At 40.5% G+C, this 24,296-nt stretch overlaps 1 protein-coding gene across 5 annotated transcripts in view; it reads left to right on the top strand.

The window, feature by feature from the left end:
* Positions 1–24,296, top strand: part of si:dkey-178k16.1 (band 4.1-like protein 1) — a 49,482-nt gene that overhangs the window by 1,197 nt on the left and 23,989 nt on the right. For 4 of the 5 annotated variants that reach the window (XM_040047289.1, XM_040047288.1, XM_040047290.1 and 1 more), the window contains exons 2-3: positions 14,480–14,568; positions 14,851–15,000. In XM_040047289.1, coding sequence (XP_039903223.1) covers positions 14,497–14,568; positions 14,851–15,000 — 222 coding nt within the window. In that variant the 5' untranslated portion in view covers positions 14,480–14,496. Of the gene's footprint in view, positions 1–95; positions 7,656–14,479; positions 14,569–14,850; positions 15,001–24,296 lie in introns of those variants that run through there. The other variant, XM_040047287.1, reaches the window with a different exon arrangement.

The following is a 24,296-nucleotide window of genomic DNA, read 5'->3' as shown; positions in this document are numbered from 1 at the left end:
ATGCCTCCTTCTGTTCACCCACATACTCAAACAGACTGCCAGTCCTTGTGTCTCTGGCTTGTGTGCAGCCACACCGCAGGCTACAGTATCTCCGAGACTCAGAATTTCAGAAACTGAGAAGGCAGAGTGAAGAAGGGGGGAAAAATAGATCTAAAATCCATCCATCTGTCCATCACACCTCTGTCCCTTCATGCATCCTCCAATCTCATTTTCCTTTCACCTGATCCACTCTTGGTCTCCCTGGTGCATATAACAATCGTAACTATACACAGTCATAGTGGTGCTCCTCGCGTCCCTCATTTAGAGCAATGCCTCTTTGTGTAGATGTATGTTTAGGTGAACACTTACAGGAAAAAAATATTGAATAACTGTTTTCTAGGTTTTTGTCATGGTGCTGCTAGAAGTTTGACTGCAAGCAGTACAGTAAGAGAATTACATGGTACATTTTCCACAGAGCAACTTCCTCTAATGTGTGACAGGTAGCAGATATTCAAGCAAACTCCTAAACTAAGAGTGTGGGACTTGCAAGGTTATATGCAAGTCTCACACTTTCTGGTTAATGTGCAGCTTCTGTGTAGTCTGTCACCAATCAATACACGCACACACACACACGCACAAACACGCACACACACACACACACACACACATCCTTTTAGGTCATCATGTGATAGACTGACGGGAAACACCTTCGTATGTGTCTTTTTATGCACCTAAATTCAGCAAGAGTGCTTGTTTAGACTAGCACACATTGATGCAATTCTCCCTTGAGTCCTATTTTAAGTCATCCTATGATCGATTTGTAATAGCTCATTGAAGCATAGCCAGTGGTCTTTTCACAGCCAACGGGGAATTCTCCACAGGATAAACTCATATTGCTTCGAAGTAACAGGAGCTTTCAAAGACATATTACGGATAACAAGCAGCACGTAATAAGCTGTCACTGTATTATCATCACAAATGATGTGCGACAGTAGACAATGCCCGACCTAGGAAGACATCACATCATTTGTTTTTCTTTTGGAGATCCCTCCTTTAACAATTGGTTGCACAATTTGACACAGGTACAAAAAAAATCAATAATCATCATAATAATCTTAGAACCTGCATAAATGCATTTTCTGAGGTAAAGCATTGTAACTTCTAATACCTAACAGACACTGTAAAGGTAATTCAGTTCAGTTCAATTTTATCTATATAGCACCAAGTCGCAACAAGTCACCCCAAAGTGATTTATATTGTAAGGTAAAGATCTATAATGAGCAAGCACCTGGTGACAGTGGGAAGGAAAAACTCCCTTTTAACAGGAAGAAACCTCTGGCAGAACCAGGCTTAGGGAGGGGCTATGACCTGCTAGGAGTGAGGGGAGGGAGACGAGACAAAAGAAACACTTGCAGAGAGCCAGAGTTTAGTAATAATGATTAAGTACAGAGTGGGGTATGAAGACAAAGAGAGTGAAAAGAGGTGAAGAAGAAATGCTCAGTGAAACATGTGATGTTCACAGCAACCTAGGCCTGTAGGGGGGTTTTAGGATCACCTGATCCAGCTCTAACCATACGCTTCATCAATAACAAAAGCTTCAAGTTTAATCTTAAAAGTAGAGTGGCTTGCTCGATTTTTCTTGGGCTGAAAAAGTGCTGTACAGCTTTATTATAATCATGAAAGTGAATTTTCAAACTACTCATAAAGACAGACATTTATTTTGAGGTATGATCAGATGAGAAGCTTGAAGACCTATGACATGTACTGAGAATACCATGTTGCCATTTACAGTGTATTGAAAGCCATAAAATAATCACTTTAACAGCCGCGTTGTATATCACATTTGATATGGTTAGATCAGATTTGTAAAGCAAAAATATTCTCTTCCCTAAGGGTGTAACGCGATTAAACACTAGTCTAACTTATTTCTGTGTCTTGTATGATCAAACACAAACATAATCCCTCCAAAGCGATACACTGCCATATATCTACATCTTGTTCGGCTGACCTCCTGTGTTCACGACAAGCATTTGAATGCAGACTACAAGCCTGACATCCAACTTGAAACTGTTGGTCATCCTCTTCCACCCACCACTTCACCATGCCTACCTCTACACGAGCTGTCACAATCTTGAGCTCAGTGCCATGTGATGGTTCACCTCTTCTTCCCTCTCACGCATTGTGTATGTGTCAACTAGCAAAATAATGCCTACAGGCTGTTCTCTCATTTTTTTGTCATTTTCTTTATCTTATTTTGATACGCTTGACAGACGATGTTAGGCTAGGGTTCCCATGGTAACTGAATTTTAAACAGGCACGCCTGATGCCTCAGTGTTAACTATCGTTAGTGGAGACACGCTCCTTTGTGGTCAATTAGGAAAAAAAAAGATTGTGCTGTGCACAGCGTGGTGCCTGTCATTTTCCTGTGACAGTGAAGAATGAAGCTGTGTCTTGTTTTTATCCGTTTAACCTTTTTAGTAAAGGTTGCTAAAATACATGTGCATACATGAAATGGGGGAAAGATTTAATTTGGGTGGTGAAGGGGCTACATGCGTATGGATCGAGTTGCTCATAATTAAATAATTACTTTATTCAGAACTGTAGTTATCACGATGCCCACACTGCTTAATTATACGGAAGGTAAACATAATGAACATACTCCCAGGAATACCTACAGCATATGAAGTCATGCACTCAGCAACCTGGGAAAACAATCAGCTTCTCTGCTGACTTATCCCTCTAGGAGCAACAGTCAGTATTTCTGGTGAAAGCAGTCGATATCTGGAATAGTGGATAATGGATACTGAGGCGCAGGCTTCCAATTTTGTCAACCAGCCATTGTTTACTAATAAAGATACTTTAAAAAAAATAATAATAGAAAGATGAAGATCCAGTTTGCATTTTGGCAATTAGACTTTAAGTATAAAACAAAAACAAAGTACGTTCCTGCAGATCTGCATACAACATATAGTCATGTGAAAATGAAAGTTTTCACAGGACTCCATTCAATTCTGTGAAAAACTAAGCACACCCCTACTGCTTTCATAGGAATTCAGAGGGTAAGTAGCACCCTGGCATGGCACTTTATAAAACTGATATATCAGCAAGTGTGAACATCTCTATAAAAACTGTTCTTTGGTCCTGACCTCTTGAGGTGGGCACTAACACAGTGCTGCAGTCTTCCCAGAAGCAGACATCCCAGCAAATTCGCTCCAGACAGTTAGATCATGCAGTTTTATAGGAACTGCATAAAACAGAAGAGGCGCAATTCAGGTTCTGCAGGCCTCTGTTAGCATGTTAACGTAAAAAAGTTAATGACAGCACAAATGGAAAAAGAGAAAAAGACTAACAACTATGTCTTGCTTGGAAGATTTGCCAAGAGCCTCTTTTCTCTAAAAAGAACATGGAAGTTCTGCTTAGGTTTGTAAACTTGCATCTGGACAAACCACAAGATTTTGGAAGAATGTCCTTTGAACAGACGAGACCAAAGTAGAGATGTTTGGGCAGAACGAACAGGCGCCGTTTTTGGTGAAAACCAAACAAGGCGCCTGTGTATCAGCACAAACACCTCATACCAGCTGTCAAGCATGGTGTTAGAGGTTTGATGATTCGGACTTATTTTGCAGCCACATGAATTGGGCAACTTAAGTTGACCAAGAACTCCTCTGTAGACCAAAATGTTCCAGAGCCAGAAGTGAGGCCATCTGTTCAACAGCTAAAGCTTGGCTTGTATCGCTTCACGGAGGAGGACAATGATCCAGTATTTAATGGTCCAGTCAAGGTCCAGGAGAGCTGTGCATAAACAAATGCCCACAAACCTCAATGAACTGAAGCAATGTTGTAAGGGAGAGGGGGACAAAATACTTCCAAAATGATGTGCGAGACTGATAAAGACAGGAAAATTATTGTTTGCGTATATTTTGGCGTCTGTTAAGTGCAGAGAAGATAGGAAAGCTAGGGAGAGATAACAAGGGGAGGTACACAGCAAATGGGATCAGGTCAGATTTGAACCCAGTTCTTTGCATTAGCCTTACAGCAGATGGGTCACCTGCTCAACCTAGTGAGCTAAACTGGCAGCCTCTCAAGTGACTACTTCAAGTTATTGCTGCCAAATGTGGTTCTAAAAGCTACTAAATCATGGGGTGTACTTAGTTTTTCATAGGACTGCATAGAGGGCTGTGAAAGCTTTATTTTCCACATAACTGTATATCTTCAGTGGAGGTGTGTTATCAGTTGAGAGATCCAGCATTACTGTCAATTTAGAGGGAGTAAATGATATGCTGCTAAAAAACGAGCTATTTCATACTCTACACATTCTGTAGAAAGCTACATAAAAATGATACGTAGAGTCTGCAATCTTCCTTTCTCTGTCTTGTTGTGAATGTGAACCAGGGCAGCATGCTTGATTGTTTGGACAATTTGTATGAATCAATGGGATGTCAACATGCCTAACAGTTGGTGTCACCTACATAAGCATCTGTTCAGTCATGGTTTTTTTTTCAAAATAATGTTTATCTAGTAGGTTAGCAGTAAGAATTTATAGGTTAGCAAGAAATATTTTATTCCTGTCCTAGGAATTCAAACAGCGTTTGACCTTAAAACTATTCCCAAGTTATGTTAAGTACATTGACCTCCTTTGCTGAGTATACATAAGAGTAAACATTAGTGTTGAATGGTAGGCGGTGCCTGTTTTACTCATGTAAACTGATTAATCTCTAAGCTAGTCATCGCATAAATCAAATGATGCATTTTGACAGCTCATTTTGAGAGATTTCCCTGCTTGATTTGTTTTAATCAGCGAGGATTAACTTTACAGTGACCCGCCCCAAACCCCCTGCTCTAATAATTTTGCTACGCACATTCGCCACCTTCTTTGACTCCAAGTGATAATGAAGCACACACAGATGAGTTTCCAATCACACAGTCTGTCTTTTTGCATCAGCTCGAGAAAGTGGAACTCTGCACTGAAGCACAGCATCTGTGCTAAACCCTGTAATTCCCTTTGTTAACTCTTCCCAAAAGAGAGTGCTTATGCTATGTAGATGCAGGTAGCATCACTCCCTCTGGGCTTGCTTTCTCTTTGGGAGGATGAACTTGCTGCCTCATTGATTTGGATGTCGTATCATTTATCTCGGCTGTGGTGTGACATGATTTGCAGCAGACTTAACAGTCGTGCTACGCAATCTGCCTCCAAGACTGCTGAGTGCCAAAGGTTTGGAGAATGTGTGTATGTGGTTTCTCCTGAACAAGGACATCTTGCCACTCCCTCATTCCCAACCCCCACTGTCCTATACCTGGTTTCCCAGAGCCAGCCTCTGCCCTTAAGGATTGATGGACTGGCTGTGTATGCCATTAGAAGAGAGCCACTGATTATAAAACCGAGATGTGGAGGGAGCAGCTTGAAAAAAAAAAAAAAAAGGCGAAGCTCAGTGAGGAATGAACGGTGATTGGGTAATACAGTGGGTGGCTTCTCTGGATTCCTGTGTAGATACAGTACTTTAGTTTATGCTACTACAGTGCATATTTTTTACGAGTGTGTAGATGCACATTGTTAACATAAAAGGCAGTTATATTGTGGGTACACTGTTCATTATACAGTACACGAGGGAGCATTTTTTTTTTTTTTAAAGCATGCAAAACGTATTTTATTTTAGAAATGGTCCAGCAGCTGGAGGCATTTTCTACACGGTAAAAATTACCGAGCTTCTTGTGGCTAAGTAATGATTTCCAGATCTAAATATGTAAAAAGAAAAAAAAAGATGTATGAACTCATGTTTCCTTCCAGCCAGACCACTAACATGGACATCACCTAAATTAAATACGAAGTCCATAAACCCAACAGAGAAGTAACAGTGGGGTGTCACTTTTATTTTCCAAGAATCCTCACGCTATTAGCTGCAGGTGTGTCACCATGGTGAATTACCGGTCCCTCTGCACGGGTGACATCTAATAATAAGCACTGAGTGGTTTGTTGTTGTTTTTTTGTTTTTTTGTTTTGTTTTTTGGGGGGGGGGGATTACCTCCAAAAAAGTGCCAGAAAACCATTAAGCTAGCAGCACAATCCAGTTTACTCCCTGAGGATTTCTTGCACACTTGAACAAAAGAAGAGACCTGAATTCATATTAATAGGCGAGAAAATGTTTCTCCTAAAACACTGCACAAACAGACAGGTTGTATTTGTTTTAGCAAAATAATATTTCATCTCAACTCTAAATTGATGTATTACAGAATTAAAAAATGAGTTAATAACTCAAATCTAACAATCAGTGAATTCAATTAATTGAAGTGTTGCCCATCCCTGCTTTTCATTTATATAATTTCTATTAATCTTTCTAGTATCTATGCAAATGTTTTCATATGTATTCTAGAAGGACATCTTTAAATGCTTTTAAGTACCACCGATGAAATTCAAGGTCAGTTTCTGTGTAGGCTGCAGGCCACATGCTACAATGCTGGAGTTTTTTTTTTTTTTTTTCTGTTTAGACAACCTTTTAAGCATCTGTGGTCAATTTTTTTTCATGCCGCTAAATCACTGGTCTGTATGGAAACACATTACATTTGCAAATAAGGCCGTCAGTGCAAAGAAGTAAAGTCTGAACCCCTCGGGGGATGTTGCAAGAAATGCTTGAGAGGATGGTGCATTTCTTCCAGAGACAGCGACACCAGATTTGATTAAATTGAACTGGGCGACTAGGCCTCTTTACTTATTCAAGTAGGCAGGTCTGAGCTACATATTTAAATGCTACCTTGGTCTAAAACTTGAAAAACAGAGCCGTTGGCGGCATTCAATCCGCTGTCACAGGCAAACCTTATGTTTTTGGAAGTATTTCTTATCACAGTCTATTGTTTTGGTTAAAACCACAAGCATGAATTTAAAAATGTGTTTTTTTTTTAGTACAGGATTGTGAAACTTCCTTGAGCTTCTTTGTTGCAAAAGAAAAAAAAACCCCAAATCCCAAAACAAGTTTCTTGCAGAGCTTTGATATTGTAAGCAAAAGAAGTGCTGATGACACTGTTTGCTGCTTTTGTCACTGATTTGTTCACACACTAGACTTATTTTTTCCCCAGTATACTCTGGAGGAAGGCAAACACTTGACGCTGTTAGCACATGCACAATTTCCTGACAGCATACTGTGCTTGAGAAGTGAGAGGAATCCACAAGCTGTCATTCCTGTGCTTCCCCTGCTCTGCTGTGACATATTTTTGAGACGCTATATTTGACAAATTTCTTCTGCCCATCTGCAAGTGAAGGATGGGCCTGTGGGCAACTAATGCCTGCCTGAAGACATCAGTTTTGGGGCGCTTCTAAATTGACAAGCTTTTTGAAAAACTGGCATGAAGACAAATGAACTCAGTCAGGTTGCAGTAAATGGCGCATTGTGGACATCATTTTGCCCTAGATGATCAGCCATCATGTGTTTTACTATCTGGCAATTTATCTGAGCTGCCCTGCTGCAGATGATGAGTGCTCGGACTGTCACGTTGTCTGCTTTTTGCTTCTTTTTGTTGGCGTGAAGTTAATACTCTGCAGTTTGAGACTTTTTTCAGCTGAGTGAGTTTGAAACGCTTGCAGTTGATCCAAGCATTCGCTAACACATTTGAGGTGCTCAGTAATGATTCCTGTGTGGACTGGAATGTAGCACAGAGGAAGTAGTCTCCAGAGATACAAAGACATGGTGAGTGAATTCTGTCTGTGTATGTGTACGTGGGACTGTGAAGATCGTGAGTTTGACTGTGTGAATTTTGCTTGTCTGTCTTGTGAAAGAAAAGAATTTCAATAACTGACTGATAAGCTAAATGCAGCTAATCTTATTGATACGTGCTGTGTTTTGGAACACATTTAAGCTGGCAGTGTTTCTTGTGCAGACAAAGCACATTTCATTTGAAGATAAGATCTTTTCTTTTTGGCAGTCTGCGCTACACTTAATCATAGATGTTAGATGTTTCTCATCTTTAATTTGTTAGCCAAAAAGAAAAAGTATTTCACAGACATGTCAAATGTGATTTAAAAAAGAAACAACAAAAGAAAACAAAAAACACAAAAAATAACACAGAAATGCAGAAGCAAGAACAATTAAAGTCAACTGTCTTGGACCATATATAACATCTAATGCCGTAAGAGCTACCCTTGGAGGTATTACTGAAACTGAGTTATGATTCCCAAATTATTTGCAATTTTACTTAGAGTTAACAGTTACGAGTCAGCCGGATAAAGATGTAGCTTCATCCTTATCAGAGGATAAGGATGAAGCTACATTCTGCAAGTCAAATATATAAGGTCTATAAATCAGACTCACTTTGTATTGACAACAGTAAAATGCAAATAGCATGCAACTAAACTGAATCAAAACATCCCATAGCTAATGTTTTAAGGCAAATACCTAATAATATACTGTACCTTTATGAAGGTCAACAATTCTTACTGACATTATTCACCTTTAATGGTCATTAAAATAAATATTGTTACATAAATAGGTTACCTGTTAAAGTTCATAACAGTACAATTAGAAAAAGGCTGGAAGATTTGCCAGGAAAAAGCTTCTTCCCTCTAAAAAGATCCTGGCAGCTAATCTTAGGTTTGCAAAGTTGCATCTGAAAAAACCACAAGACTTCTGGAACAATGCCATTTAGACAGAAGAGACCAAAATGTGCAGCTCTACGTTAGGAGAAACCCAAACATAGCGTATCAGTGCAAACACGTAATGATGAAACTGACAGCTAGACCGGCTGAAACCAGGTCATGCAACAGGGCAGTGATAACAAGCACAGCAGCAAATCTACAACAGAGTGGCTCAAAAAGAAAAGAATCAAAGTGTTGCAATGACCCAGTCAAAGTCCAGACCTCAACCTAATTGAAATGCTGTGATGGGACCTTAAGAGAGCTGTGCATAAACAAACCTCTGCAAACTTGCTGCTAAAGGGTTTTCTACTTGCTTTTGAAACTTGTCTTCGCCAGGCGACTAAAGACAGAAACATCAGAAGACTCATTTTAGACATTTTTAAGATTATTTTCTTTTTACACGACACTCTCAAGAGAAAGGGAATGAAAGGAAGTGTGAGATGGATTTGATGTGTTTTATTATAGCAAAAGCTCAAGTTACTACAAGCAGTGTAAAAAAGGTCATTATTAGTGACAAACCCATGGAGATCATTTTACCATTTTATACTTATGTTACCTGCAGAGCTGTGGAGCTGAAGGTAAAAGCACCTCATTCTTTTTAGTGTTTGGTTGACAGGTTTATTCTGACTTTCATCACTTTTATAATGATATACAATCCAGTGTACACTGCCTGCCTTGCAAATAGCAAACGTTGTCATGAAACAGAGTTTTTACAAAACTTTGACAGCAAAAACTTGAAGCAAGTATGGGTTTTTTTGTTTTTTTTTTATCAGTTGCTTAAATTGTGGAGGAATTTTGGCCCACAATGTTACTTCAGTTAACGGAAGTTCGCAGACATCCATTTATGCACAGCTCTCTTATGATCCACCACAGCATTTGATTTAGGCTGAGGTCTGAATTTTGATTGGTCCGTTGCAACACTTACATCCTTTGGCAGATTTGTAGTTGTGCTTGGTTTCATTGTACTGTTGCATGACCAAAGTTTAGCCAAACTTCAGGTGTCAGATTCATCTAGAATAGTATACAGAGGAATTAATAGTTGACTCAACAGCAACATGCTCATGTTCTGTGGCTGCAACAACAACAAAGCCCACATCATGACCCTTCTATCAGCAGAGGTTTGGGATAAAATAATTGCGAGACCTTGCTTCACCTTATCATGTGACCTGTTGAGATCACCTGAAGCGAGATGTGAGCGGTGTTTGAGGTGCCTGGGGAGGCAAACTGGATTGTAGATGGCAGACAGTTGGTGTCATAAGAAACCCCTTCTATTCAAAGATTGCTGCCCACAGTAGACATAGATGGCCTCTTTAACTCTTCTTTCAAACCATCCGTCTCCTCTGTCGATTTTTGGGCACAATTGAATGAGGCAAGGTCTGAAACCTCTGCTGATAATGATCCATGCTTTTTTTCACGCTTTGACTCATGTGATGCAGCACATAATCAATAGTGGGTCAACGACCCCCCTAAGGGACAGCTCCCACTTAGGTTTAAATACCTGGGACTCTCCACCATTTGGTTTTAGGACTAAAGAAGCTTCTCGGATGAGGGGTGAAACATCTTCAAGAAACTTGAAGATGTTCAGTCGCTTTCTTTCCAAGCTCCTTAGATTATGTCCAGACATTTCCACCACTTTCATTGTTCCAGATGTTCCAAACCTAAGCCATACTGCCATGTTCTTTTTAGAGCAGGGGTGGGCAATTCCAGGCCTCGAGGGCCGGTGTCCTGCAGGTTTTAGATCTCACCTTGGGTCAACACACCTGAATCACATGATTAGTTCGTTACCAGGCCTCTGGAGAACTGCAGGACATGTTGAGGAGCTAATTTAGTCATTTAAATCAGCTGTGTTGGTTCAAGGACGCATCTAAAACCTGCAGGGACACCGGTCCTCGAGGCCTGGAGTTGCCCACCCCTGTTTTAGAGAGAAGAGGTTTTTATCCTGGTAACCATTCCAAACAACACATACTTGTGTTTTTGTACACCGTATTGATCATGTGACTTCATGGTGATGGTGTAGGATCAAGCAAATAAGGCCCCACCCACACAGGCCTAGTGTGGGTGGGGCTTCTGTGGTGCATGACCATCTGACAGCATGTGGATCATGACTAGTATTACAGGGGTGCAACATACTTTACGGCAACATTTCTCTATTTCTGTCTTGCGCTGCACATTTTCAAGTTTTACTACAAGTACAAGCACAGTAGTTAGTGAGTATTTGTAAACAAACATGAAACACTACAATTCAGACACCAGGAGGTTTTTGACACTGTACTTTCTATTGATGTGATTTCACTCAATAAGAGCCAGCAACCTCTAGGAACCACAAGCACCCATTTGGCAAATACAAAATTTTTCCTTGCAGCTGGTGGTTGTATTGTCCAATACGTATTACATAAGCATAGCATGCTCTGACCTCTGCCAAAACATCTACTTTTATAGATGTGTTCACATTTGTTAATGATCATTTTAATTAGCAGCTCCTGGCTGCCTCTTACCCTCTCAGTTCCTATGAAAGCAGTAAGGGTGTAGAACTGCTCAGAGTCATGTGAAAACTTTCTTTTCCGCATGAAAAGAAAAATGGTGAAGATAATGAGGCATGTCAGTATCTGACAGGATCAGTAGTACAGCACTTTGGGCCTCTGCAACCTTAGTTAGTTGTAGGTGCAGTTGTTTGGTTAGCCTAGAAAAACATCTACATCACACCCACTTCCACAGACGTGTACCACAGTGCCCACATAATGCGAGTTTAATAGATAACTGTGGAAGCAGAGAGGAAGAGCTGTCTGGGATTATTTTAGTTGTCTGACTCAAACAAATGCTAAAATCTGCAGAACAGTGATATCTGTGAGTACTAGCGTACAGTACATTAGCTATATAACCAACATAAGCACTTTTCCATATTCACTGAGTTTCTGTTTTCTTTCAGATTAATTCAGTCACATGCTGTCCAGTAAATGTTAAAGTATAAATACCACAAATTATAAATAATAAAAGGTATTTCTGTAAAGACACAAGTTATGTAAATGCAACTATTTTTGGAGGCCCTCAGTCCTGAACAATGTTTTCTGAGCTTCTGAGCTTCACCTGCGACATACTGTCATAGTTCACAAAGACGTTCCCTGATGCTCGCTGTTTGAAGTTCAAGGACCAAAGAGCCCCAGATGATTTTGCAGAGAAAGACCTTTAAAAGGAGTCTGTGTGAAGATGCTGACTGTCATTGGATTTTTGTGTGTAAGAAACAGCAACGGCTCACACCTCACACACATCTCAGCCTCCATCATCTCACTCACACAGATGATTAGGTGTGCGGAGACCAGAACTGATGTGGACTTGCAGTGATTGAATCATAAAGTGACCCAAATGAAAAAATTGATTGGCCTCACAATCATGATGTGTGTGAAATGAGCGGCCTAAAGTCTCTGACACTGATCTATTAGGATTCCTCTCAAGCTCGCTTGTGATTCACAGACATATTGTTCTGACAGCTGCCTCATGGGGATGACATTCACACTGAGTGCGTGTATTACAGTGGGCAGATCTGATTGGCTCACGTGAGTGGATGTACAAGTTGGATTATATTAGAAATAGATGTGAGAGTAAAACAATGGACTTGGGGATTTGAATCGTCTTCAGTTTGTTTCTGAGTACAAAACAGCAATTGAATCTTTTTTTAAAGAAGATTGTATTTCTAATAAGAAATGTCTAAGAAGCTCATCAAATAACCCTGAAGCCTCCTATTTGATTTGGAGGTGTTTGTTACATGTCATCCACCTTTCTGTCCCATATTTCCTGCCTGCACTGTCGGAACAGAATTTTTTGTTTTGTTATTTATCTGCCCGCTATGTGTATTTATGTTTGACTCTGACGTCAAGGCTTTGCATTAATATAAGTTTTACAAGGCAAATTTCACAAATATTGTAGAAAATACGTAAATCTGAACAATGATGTTGTTACCCATTAGCTATATTGAAGTTGTGTTGTGTTAACCTTGCTCACAACAAGGTTAACACGAAGAGATGACCCACACTTATACTTCGAACCAGTTTAGAAGCGCAGTGAGCTTACAGAAGTGTCTTTGGACCGTGGAAATAAAGCTGGAACTCACCGAGAACAAGTTTGAAATCAAAACCTTCCTGCTATGAGTGAAAATGCTAACCGGTGCCCTAATGAGAGTACATTTTGTAACCAATTATATTATTATTCATTAAATAAACTAATTAAAAACCTGCAGGCCCTTGAAAGTTGTGGAGATTCGCTGCATAGAGCGCGTGACATCTGCAGCCGTCCAACAGCCAGACTGCACTCCTCTTTGATCTGGCTTCATTATGCAGCGTGAGACTGACCTATCGTGAAAGCTGAGACGTGCTGTGTTCGAGACTCCAGAATTGTAAACACAGAAGTGTCATCAGGCAGCTGGTTGAGGGAAAAAATGCAAATTAGTTCCCCCACCTCTTTTTTTTTTTTTTTTTTTTTTTTGCTACTGTACTGTAATACTACCACCACTTTAATGGTTTGCAAACACTTTGCTGGCCATTATAGGACCAAATATACTTCTCTTCTGCACCTTTATACTATTTATCAGTGCTTCACATGCCTCTTTTTCACTAATCCCTATTTTTATTAACTCTACTATAACTATACTAGTAATGAATATTAACTGCTGCATATTCTGGAGTTTCTTAAGTGGGAATTGTTACATTACAGAGTAATGTATGCACTCCTTGCTTGCAACTGCCATCTTGAGATTGAAAAATTGCAGCGCAGTACTTCAAGATAAAGTATATAAAGGGTCATCCCTAATAACTCGGCAATTATCATCATGTATGTTTGAGGACAGGGGAAAGGAGGGACATTGTTAAAACTCGGCACTGATACTGGTCCGTCGCAGTCCAAATTAGCTCAGCTTAAGAACTTAAACAGCTCGTATTTCTGTAGAAATTTTCCAATTTAATCTTCAAATTTTAGCCTGCATCTAAAGCTCACATAAACCCATGACCCCGTCCTCACCTTTCAGAGTAAAGCTATAGTCTCCCTCAGGGCTTTATCTTACCTAATTCATTCTTCTTATCTGTAACACCCAATCTGAATATGAGCCATTTTCATGTACGTCACGTGGAGAAAAAGCACTGTGCAGGAGTCAAACTGGGTATAGCACTGGTCACCTTCAAATGACAAGCTCCATCTGTCTGTAGCTTTCCCGGATATTGTAGCAGCAGTCTTGTATGTTAACTCATCTCTTTTCCTCTTTCTGGTCTCTTTCGCCTCATGACCTTTTTTCTTTGCTACTTTGTCCTGTCTCATCGTCAGACCGATATCAGTGTCCTCTTTCCCTCCTTTCACCTTATTTTCTTTCTCATTCTCCTATCACAGTGTGTCTGTTGTCCTGTGTGTTGCTGCAGGACTCTCTGGTTGATGTAATTTATGCTATCTCCTTTGCTAGCATGAGAAGGAGCGTCCTGAAGCCAAACGCTCTTCATGCAGAGTGCTCCTGTGGGAGGCTGTGAGCCAGCACTGACTGAGCTGCCCCTTTTTTATTTTTTCTCCTCCCCGTCAAGATCTCTCTACACACAATCCAATAACCATACACATTAAAAACAATGGTCATTCTCTGCAGCCGTAAAGGATAATTAAAGATACCAAACATAGTAGCTGTCAGCTGCACAGGAAGTTGAAATGGATGCCTGTGGTTGTTCATTACACCAAAGTCCAGCTTAAGTGAAGATTCAGTATGCTCTGTGCAGTTTTGCTTACATGTCATGAGTGAAATCCATCAGGACTCTATAGGCAGTTTGGGCTTTTAATAGCAGTGAACACTTCACACTAGTTTTTGGAGCATGAAGAGATTTGATGTTGACAGAACATGTTTATGTGTGGTTGCAGGACTGTAATCCATTTCTATGACAACAGAGAAGGCTTTGGCTGGGGAAATGAAGACTGCGATGGAGGGTGACGCCAGGAGAACCAATCAGGTGGGAGCACAGCTGTAGATCATTTTATTCAAGCCTCTCAATCACTCAGGGGCCTTCCGGCTTTCTCGTTGATATGCAAGGCAGTGAGCCCATCCTGCCCGTGCCACTAACTTAACATCTTAGAGCAGCGGCTCACACGACATGCATTTGATGACTGCCTCATATGATCAAATAATTTAAGTCTTTTTTTAAGGGCAAGACTAAAAATTCAAACAGTTAAATAAAAGACAAAATGCAAATTTTAAGCTCACTCACTGAGAGATAGGATTCTCCCTCTCCCAGGTTCCAGAGGACCAGGGGGATATGGATGATAACTCAGAGAAGACCCCCAGCAAAGCCTCCAAATCCCCCCAGAAAAGCTCCAAGCGGCCCAAGACTGTCCCTGTCAAAGTCACCCTACTTGACGGCTCTGACTATGAAACCGCAGTTGAGGTATGCTACTTAATTTTTATTACTGAGAAGAAAATGATACATCAGGGGGAGAAAAACCAAGCAAATCAAATTAAAAAGAAGCCTAAATGGTAAAAATCTTTCTTTACTCAGCTTTGGTTGGTGTATCAATAGAAGCAAAACAATAATTTGGTAATGAACAAAAACACGGTGGAAAAAAATCAAGACGCACATGAAGCATCTCACTTACAAATGACTCAGCCTTTCCTTTATGGAACAGATCAACTAAAAGCATCAGATTTGTAGGAAGAGATAACGAGATTGGTAATGACATTATCTGATGTTGTCCTTGCTTTAACATACAGCGTAGCAGTCTGACTGTCTGACTACACAGTCTGCCTTCAAATGCAATGATTCCCGTATTTTGGCTAAGCTGTTGTTGTTGACTCTTAATTCAGATTTGTCATAGTAGCAAAGAGGGTTCTCATACCTGCCCTTAATAGTAGTGACCTTGCTCTACTGGAATGTATCACACTCCTGTTACTTCATTTCTGCCATTTTTGCTTATTGGTGATTATCACAAATGAAAATGCTCCCACCCTCCTCTCTACTCTAAATTCTTTCTATTTTACTTAAGTCCAGAGTACTTTACTTTGATGGGCTATTTACTGCTACATATGACCTTGCTGTTGCGGTGCTCTCAGGTATTATTTGATAGGTACAAAGTTATTATCTTTTAAACTCATCTTTTCACCTTCACAGTGAAAGACACTGCTTCCTTCCTAAACTCTTAAGTATGTGTTTCACCAGCAGTAATTCTTCAAAATATGCAGAAAACGGATCAGAAAAACGCCATTTTTAAAAGGTTGCTTTGCAGCGCCGTTGACATGCAGTGTGGCTGTTTTGCCGTGCTTGAAAACACACGTGCATGCGTGATTTTTGCTGCGCAAATTATATTTTTATATATATTTAAAAAGCTAGTGTTGAAAAAGAGCTCTTGACTCAGCAGACCACACTACGTTACACCTCCATAGGATTTAGTCTCCCTTGGTAATACGTGCTACTGAGTCAGGAAATGCAGCACTGTTGCTATTCTCGCTGAGAGAAGGAGGAGACGGATGGATGGAGGTGAGACAAGCTCCGCATTGTGGGGGACAAGGCTTCCGTAAATCGTGACTCAGTAGCCTTATGTGTTGGTAAATAGATGATTCTAACTCAGTGGATCCCCATCTATTTGAATTTCACATGCTTGTCATGATCAAGTGTTGCAGAAAATTAATCTGCTTGCTGACTAAACTGACTTCTGAAGGGTGTCAGAGGAGGTGTTTTACACCAGCGGGAAACCCTGGGCAGGAATCACAAAGCTGTTTGGAGCCCCACTGGCACCTGCTGCTGATCGAGTGTGTTGCGGCTGGGAACGAGGTTCCTGTCACCCTCAGTCATGTCAACTGCATTCCTTTTAAAGCTTACTGCCTCCCACCTGACCTCACATATTTTACTTAAGAGAGCCAACGAGCAGAGAAATCTGTCAGAAATCCCGGTGTGGCACACACACACATAGATTTAACTCCAGCTTAACCCGTCCATCTTTCCTTCTGTCTTAGTTACGTGCATGCATACGCACACACACACATTTCTTCAGGTCATCTGGGCTGTGACACTAGAGGTAGTGGGCTTTGACAGGAAATCCATGCAGGTGACAAATGAGCGCTCTTATGTTTGACCGGGGAGAAAATGGAATGGGAGAAGGAAAGAGGAGGAGGAAAAGATGAAGAGTGGGGTGGGAAGTGTATAAAAAAGATGGGGAGGAGATAGATACTGAGGGTGCTGGTTGTATTGTTATATGGATAGGAGTGTGTGTATCTGTGTGTTAGCAGTGCATAAAAGGCAAACAGGGACAGAATGATGAATGCAGGGAGACTTCTTCTGTAATTAGAGTCACGATGTCCACCAAGCAAACCGACCGTGATAATAAAAAATAAAAAAAACAGAGAAATAAAAGGGAAGCAATTTTAACTTCCTATTCATAGTGATGTTGACTAAGCTCAGTTATATAGTTCTGCTTTAACCAAAGCTGTACTATTAAAGCAAGAACTCCACCACCCGCTTATAACACTTCACTGCCTTCAAGATCTCAAAGCCATCTCAAACAGCTAGGTTTTGGAATAAAAATCCAGTTTTACTCAGATTTTAACCACTTAAAATTCCGCTATACAGAATACTCTCTGCTGTTCCAACCCAACAAATACTGTTAATTTTCAAGGTCAACCGCATGAGATTGTGAGTTTGAAAAGCTGCTCAGGGATTGCTTTCCTGTACTCAGTGCAGTCTCTGCTGACATTTCAAGAGCTCATGCTGCTCAGATTTGCCTTGTTTTTGCATTATCTGAATGACTGCAATATTTTTAAAAAGTCTTCCATTCAATTATCCCATACTTCCACTGTAGAAATGTAGCTCTTGTTCACATTAGCAAAACTAAACTCTCATCCAAATCACTTCAATTCAATTCAATTTTTTTATAACGCCAAATCACAACAATAGTAGCCTCAAGGCTGCCTGTATCGTAAGGTAAAGACCATACAATAACACAAAGAAAACACAAAACCCCCCCAACATAATATGACCTCCTATGAGCAAGTGCTTTGGTCTCAGGCAGGGGTGGCCGGTTGGGGGTGAACCAGATGTTTCTAACTTCAGAAACGTCTGGTATAAACTGTACACCTATAGTTCAGAGTTTTTGGAAAAGAGCAACTCCAAAAAGAACCATCAGCTCATGAATGTGAGGTTCATGTGGTTGACTCGGTCAAACCAAATAAAATATTCATGACAGTAGGATCAAGCTCTGCCCCCTTTAGGAAAGCTGAAAGCTCATCTGCAGTGTATTCTCCATCGTTTCTTCTAACATGCAGCATGACACAGCCCCTCACTTGCTCTTCTAGACAGGTTGGAGTGAACTGTGGGTGGATGTCACCCACGTCCACCTTTTCTCTTACCACACTCTGCATTATTAACTAATTCAGTAACAGTAAATGATGAGTAACCTTTCAGAGCTTCAAAGATATCACAGCAGCAAGAACCAAAACAAAATTGGACTTTACTTTGGTTCTTGCTTAGGTAATTTATGCAGCTGCACAGCAGCCTTGCTTAGAAGTATGAGCAGTAGTGCAGGAAGTACAGTCATTTTAGAGATGGGTAGACTTTACAGCACACAGGAGGCTCTGGAAGTGATCGTGCACTATGAGTGTGAAGATGGCACCTCATCCTCTTCTGAGGACTCTGAGGCTGACATCGAGGAGGCTTCAGAGGTAGAAACTTTGGATGGTATTTACAGGCTAAAAAAGGAATCAGTTCAAATCTGCAGGGTGCTGCAATGTTAAGGCAGTGTGACTTTTGCATGGTTAGAAAGAGAAGTGCTGGCAGCACCATGTGGGAACCCTACATACCACAGTCTGTCCATTTGCACCTTCTCCTGTATCTCAGCTGGAGACCCTCTTCTTTCTTTTTTTTTTTTTTTTTTCTTTTTTTTCTCTTTTTTTTGGTGTCCCGTTTGGATCTTTAGCCATCAGAATTGTTGTCTTAAGGCCAAGAAAGATGCCAAGCGGATTTATTTTACCAAGTGGATCATCATGGCCTTGCCATATTGGTCCATTTGATTGACCTTTATTATAATTATGAATTTATTTTATTTTCAGTTGCTACAAACGGGACAGACATGACTGGGGGATAGGACAGGGAGAAAGAATGAAAGAAAGAGAGGGAGAGAAAGAAAAATAGAGGAGAGAAGAGACGATGAGAAGGGGGGGAAGAAAGGAAAAAAAAAACAAACAAAAAAAACTAAACACCTGGGTCACCTGTATGGAGAAAAAAAACAGAAGAGAAAGCAAACAACAAAGAGCAACATAATAAAAAAAACGGCACCATCACAATAAACTAGCTAGCAGTAGATATCAGTAGATACTAAATAATAAACGATATTGTGCAGCACGCAAGATAGACAGCGCACAATGTGCTTTGAGGCAGCAGCCAAGAAAGCTTTAGTCCGCGTCTGTGAATACCCGTGTGTACACCTGTGTGCATACCTGTGTGGATCAGCATGCTTGCATTCCAAAGGTTTCTCCATGTAATGATCTGCTAGGGAGTGTGGGGAGCCACAGCCCCGTCCTCCAGGGTATGAAGCAGGTATGGAGGAGATCAAAACTCCAGACATCCAGAGGCCCCCAGAACACAAGAGACCAAGGAAGACCAACAGAGGGGAGACCCTCTTCTTTAAAAGGGGTATAATCTAAAAACTATAATTAATAGTTGCTATTTATATTTCCGGCTGAAGTAGTCTTAAACAACTGTGTGATTTAACCTCCTACGACCTGGCATCCACATATGTGGACATCACATTGTGGGTTGTCTAGACCACAATACTAAATTTTGCTCTGCAAAGGCCTGATATCTTCTTCTCAGAAACTACATCAGGTAAAAAGATAATTCTTTGTTCTTACATTCAGGTCCCAATCAGCCCAAATAGCAAAGAGAAATTAAAAATGCATGCCATGAAAAAATTCAAGTCTCAGCAGGTTAAAGTGGGAAAAAATATTACTATATAATACTTTTAAAGTATTGTGAGAAGGTGGCATTTTTGGGAGGTAGGACCTCAAATATCAATTTTTGGAAAAAAAAAAAAAAATCTGACACTGTACAAAAAATAAAAATGCATGAAAATTAATGTCGCTGACAATCACTGACCCATCTGAGGGCCTAATAAAAATAACAATTAAATTAAAAAAATTATTACTATATAATATTTTGGATATTTTGGCAGTAAGGTTGAGGGTGAATTGTGGAAATTCACTTTGCATGTTTGAGAGTTCTCGCATGTGATATTTGTTCAAATAAGCTGTTATATGCACAAATAAGAATTGTGTACATGTGTTTGTTACAAGAAAATGTTACATGCTGAATTAGGTTACATAACTGCTGGAAGCATGATGGTGCAGCAGATACACTGTTTCCTCACAAAGAGAAGATCCTGGGTTCGAGGCTGGTTAGACTTTTCTGTATGTAAGCAAAAAAAAATCTTGCTTGTGTTCTCTCTGTGCCTGCATTGGTTCACTCCGAGTACTCCGGTTTCTTCGCCTTCCTGCCAAAGACAAACATGTTATGTTAACTGATGATGGTAAAATAGATAGATATGCACAAGTGGCCTGTTTAGGATGGACTCGACCTATGACATCTGGAATAATCTCCAGCCTTCCCCCAAACTGAAATTGGATAAGTGGAAGGAAATGGATGAATAATATTTAATTGTGCTCTTTGCTTCCCAGTTCAGCCGTATAGATTCCTTGGTGATTGTCAGAGCAATTTCAGTGCGATTATAATGTGGGGGGACCACAGAATGCAGTAAGAGAAAGTTGGCGAGTAATGTTTTCACTGAAGTGCTCTATAAGGGTGCATAACCAGAGAACTGGAAATGATTATCTGTATTCGTGATGGAGCTGAAAAAATGTCTGAAACCTGTCTTTAGCAGTTTTTGTTCATACCTTGTGGGGGAGAAAAGAGAAGTCTGTGTCACACATGTGTGACTTTGTAACCCGCAGTGTTGTACCACTTGCTTGAACTTGAAAGACTTTCAAATACTTTAAATCTATATTATTTTGTTGCACTCACTCCACCCTCCTTCCAGGATCTTAAGGTGCAAAAATTACTTTTTATAATATTTGGCACTTTTCAAACAGTTTTATAATCTTGGCTGTGCGGCACGAAAACACTTCCACTGGAATAGTTGGAAAAATGAGCATCCAAATGGGAAAATTCATGCGAATGCCCACTCAAGTAAGAAAAACAAGATTAGAAAACTCTGAGAAGTGAGTCATACAGAAAAACATGGCAGATGGAAGGGAGTAGTTAGTTGATAGTAGGAAAATATTGATTAATGGTGCACATACTGCACAAATCATTTTTTTGCTAACATGATATTAAGTTGTAACTTTTAGCTAATGCCCACAAGTCCTTCAAGTATCTTGGTGTCCACATCTCCTCAGACCTGACATGGTCTGCCCACATTCAGGTCCAGACCAAAAAGGCTAGGCAGCGCCTGTATCACCTACGACAACTGAGGAAGTTCAGGGTCTCTCCAAAGATCCTCAGGATTTTCTATACAGGCGCTGTGGAGAGCATCCTCACACAGAACATGACATCGTGGTTTGGGAACAGCTGTGTGAAGGACCAAAAAGCTCTCCAGAGAGTGATCCGTACAGCAGAACGCTGCTGCAGGATTGCTCTCCCCCCGCTTCAGGACACCTACACCAGGAGATGCCGGACTAGAGCAGCGCAGATACTGAAGGACCCGTCCCATCCTGGCAACAAACTGTTCCAACTTCTGCAATCTGGTAGAAGGTTCCGCATCTTCCGGGCAAGGACAGAGAGACTCAAGAGGAGCTTCTATCCCCAAGCCATCCGTGCCCTAAACACACACACCCGCCCTCTCACATCATCTATAATTGACTGAGACAGGACTCTTCCAGACACTAAACCAAGGCACAATGTACATTTCAAATTCCTTTAATTTTAAATATGTTTATATTGTCTCCTGTAAAATAGTCAGATGTCTATTCATATTAATATACAGAATTCACCTGCTTGCTGCTACTACTGCACATTCACCCAGTGTATATACTATATGTCTGTATATATATATATATTTATATATATAATGTTCTTCCTCTACACCCCCCCCCCCCCCCCCCCCCCCCCCCCCCCAATTTTTGCACATGTCGAGGAGCGTGTCAGCCTACATTTCACTGTGTGTTATACTTGTATAACTATGCATGTGACAAATAAAGAACCTTGAACCTTGAACCTTGAACACAAAGTGTTTAGTTATTACTGTAGATTTGCTAGTGGTTATAACGTGGAAACAGCCGACAACCCAAGCAGTAAAATACAACACTAATCAAAACCTGAGAATCTATGATGCCTTGCATCGGCTGTTAGTACTATTAGCCACACAGCAACCACACTATTTATCAGAAAATTTGGACTGATTGGATACACTGACTGGCGTTAGCTGAGGTGAAACCTAGTTATTTAGTCACTTGTGTTAGCCTCTACCCATCAGTCGCCCATCAATTGCATAATGCACAATATATAGTTAAGAGCTGGTGTCTGTTTGCTCTACAAAGGAAATTTAGCACAGAACATGTAGCCCCATGGCAATGACACCATGCTTAAGCAGAATGCTGACTGGGTAAAAAGTTGTGTGGAAAATAAAAGGGAATGACAGTGAAGTGTACCATCAAGAGAAGGAAGCATGAAAAATACATAAAAGTTGTTTTTTTTTTTGTTTTTTTTATGTTTCCCTGTGAAACAGTGACTGGAGTAGACACGTTCCTTACTTTCAACACTCAGTTTCACTTCAGCTCACAGAAGTTTCACCTGATTAGAAGACTATCCCACATATGGGGAACGCATGGTCCACATATTTTCACCACTGCCCACTAATGATAGCACACAGCTACAACAAAAGCTCTCTGCAGCACCTATGGACTACCAACGCACTGCCATGCTGCTCGCTTAACATTAAGTATACACTTTAAATGACTGTGTTCTAAAAACTTTGTTTTACGTGATAAATAAAAAAGCTATAGTAACATGTTTTTCCTGTGAGGCTGTTACATTAACTTCTCTTTTACTGTTCTGCCAGTTGATTTCATGACCTTTGTTCGCACAAATTTTGCACTACAATACTGAAAATCACATTAATAGAGCATCTATTTGCCATTTCTTAGAACCACACATAATTTTAAATGTCATTTTATGCTAATAAATGGTAGTGGTGTTTTACTGGAAAAGTCTATTCTTCTTAAGACAGAAAACAAACAGAGCATTGTAAAATCAGTAGCGATAGTTGAAGCTATACCAACTCTGGCCACATCTTTACCATTTCCCTTCAGCTTTTTGATTCCACAGTTCAATGGATTTTCTTTCTCCTTGCCAGCCATTAACCCATTCACCCAAACATGTTGCTCTTCGTGCTGTTTGCATGGGTGAAGCAATCAGCAAAGGGGATCTCTAGGATTAAGCTAAATGGCTGCTAACACAGAAAGGCCACAGAACTAGCTACAGAGATGTGATTGGATCCAATTGGAACGACAACAAAATCTCATCAAGAGCATCTGAATTGATCGCCATGCTTGGGGGACCACCTGAGGTGTGTGTCGCAATTTCATTTTGTTGGGAAATCGAATATATGCACTAGCCGCCGCCCCTCTATCCCCTGAATGTTCAGATGAAGAAATATACAACCTACTTCACCACAGATCTGACAAGAAAAGTCAAGTCAAGTCTGAAAACAATGACCAGCATATGAAACGGTGTTCCTCGCCACAAAATGTGACACCGCAACAAGAAGTGAGCACAGAAGATCTGGTCAAAGCATTTGCAGTGTTTCTTAATGCAAGTCGTCTTCCGGTACCAGAGCCAACAATATTCAGCGGCGACCCTATCAGATATAATGATTGGAAAATTTCCTTTCAGACTCTGATCGACAGGAAAAATATACCAGTTGAAGAGAAGACTTATTACCTGAGGAAATATATAAGTGGACCTGCAAGGAAAGCAATAGAAGGCTACTTCCCGCTTGGCACAGAGTCTGCATACTATACAGTTCTTGAAGAGAGGTATGGCAATCCCCTCCTCATAGCAAAGGCCTTCAGAGACAAACTTGACGCATGGCCTAAGATAAGCTCTAAAGGCAGTATGGAACTTCAAGCATTTGCTTACTTCCTTTGCTGCTGTAAGACAGCCATGTCACAAATGACGGGGCTTGAAGTGCTCAATGACTGCAATGAAAACCAAAAAATGCTTGCAAAACTTCCAGATTGGCTGACTTCAAGGTGGAACAGAAAAGTTATAGAAGTGCAAGAAGAGACTCACACCTTTCCAAGCTTCAGCCAATTTGTAGATTTCATCTCACGGGAAGCCATAATTGCCTGTAATCTCATAAATTCTCTCTTTGCTCTGAAGCCAAGTGAAACTGAAGGGGCAAAAACAACAAGGAACAGAGGCAATGGAGCAAAGGTGCTAGCAACTAACTCAAATGAAAGGACTGTTAGTGCTAGTTGCATGTACTGTGAAAGGTCGGGTCACAGCCTACTTAAGTGTAGAAGGTTCATAAATGTGAGCATTGTTGAGAGACTAAAGTTTGCTCAAGACAAGAAGTTGTGTTTTGGCTGTCTGAACTCTGGTCATCGCTCCAAGGATTGTGAAAGCAGAGAAACCTGTGACACATGTAATAAAAGACATCCAACATGTCTTCATGACAATCGCACTAAGGAAGAGAAAACAAG

Source organism: Simochromis diagramma, unplaced genomic scaffold (genome assembly GCF_900408965.1).
Source record: "Simochromis diagramma unplaced genomic scaffold, fSimDia1.1 OVJJ01000387.1, whole genome shotgun sequence".
Lineage (NCBI taxonomy): Eukaryota > Metazoa > Chordata > Actinopteri > Cichliformes > Cichlidae > Simochromis > Simochromis diagramma.
Note: the sequence above shows the minus strand (reverse complement) of the source record. Positions and strands in the feature narration are given on the sequence as shown.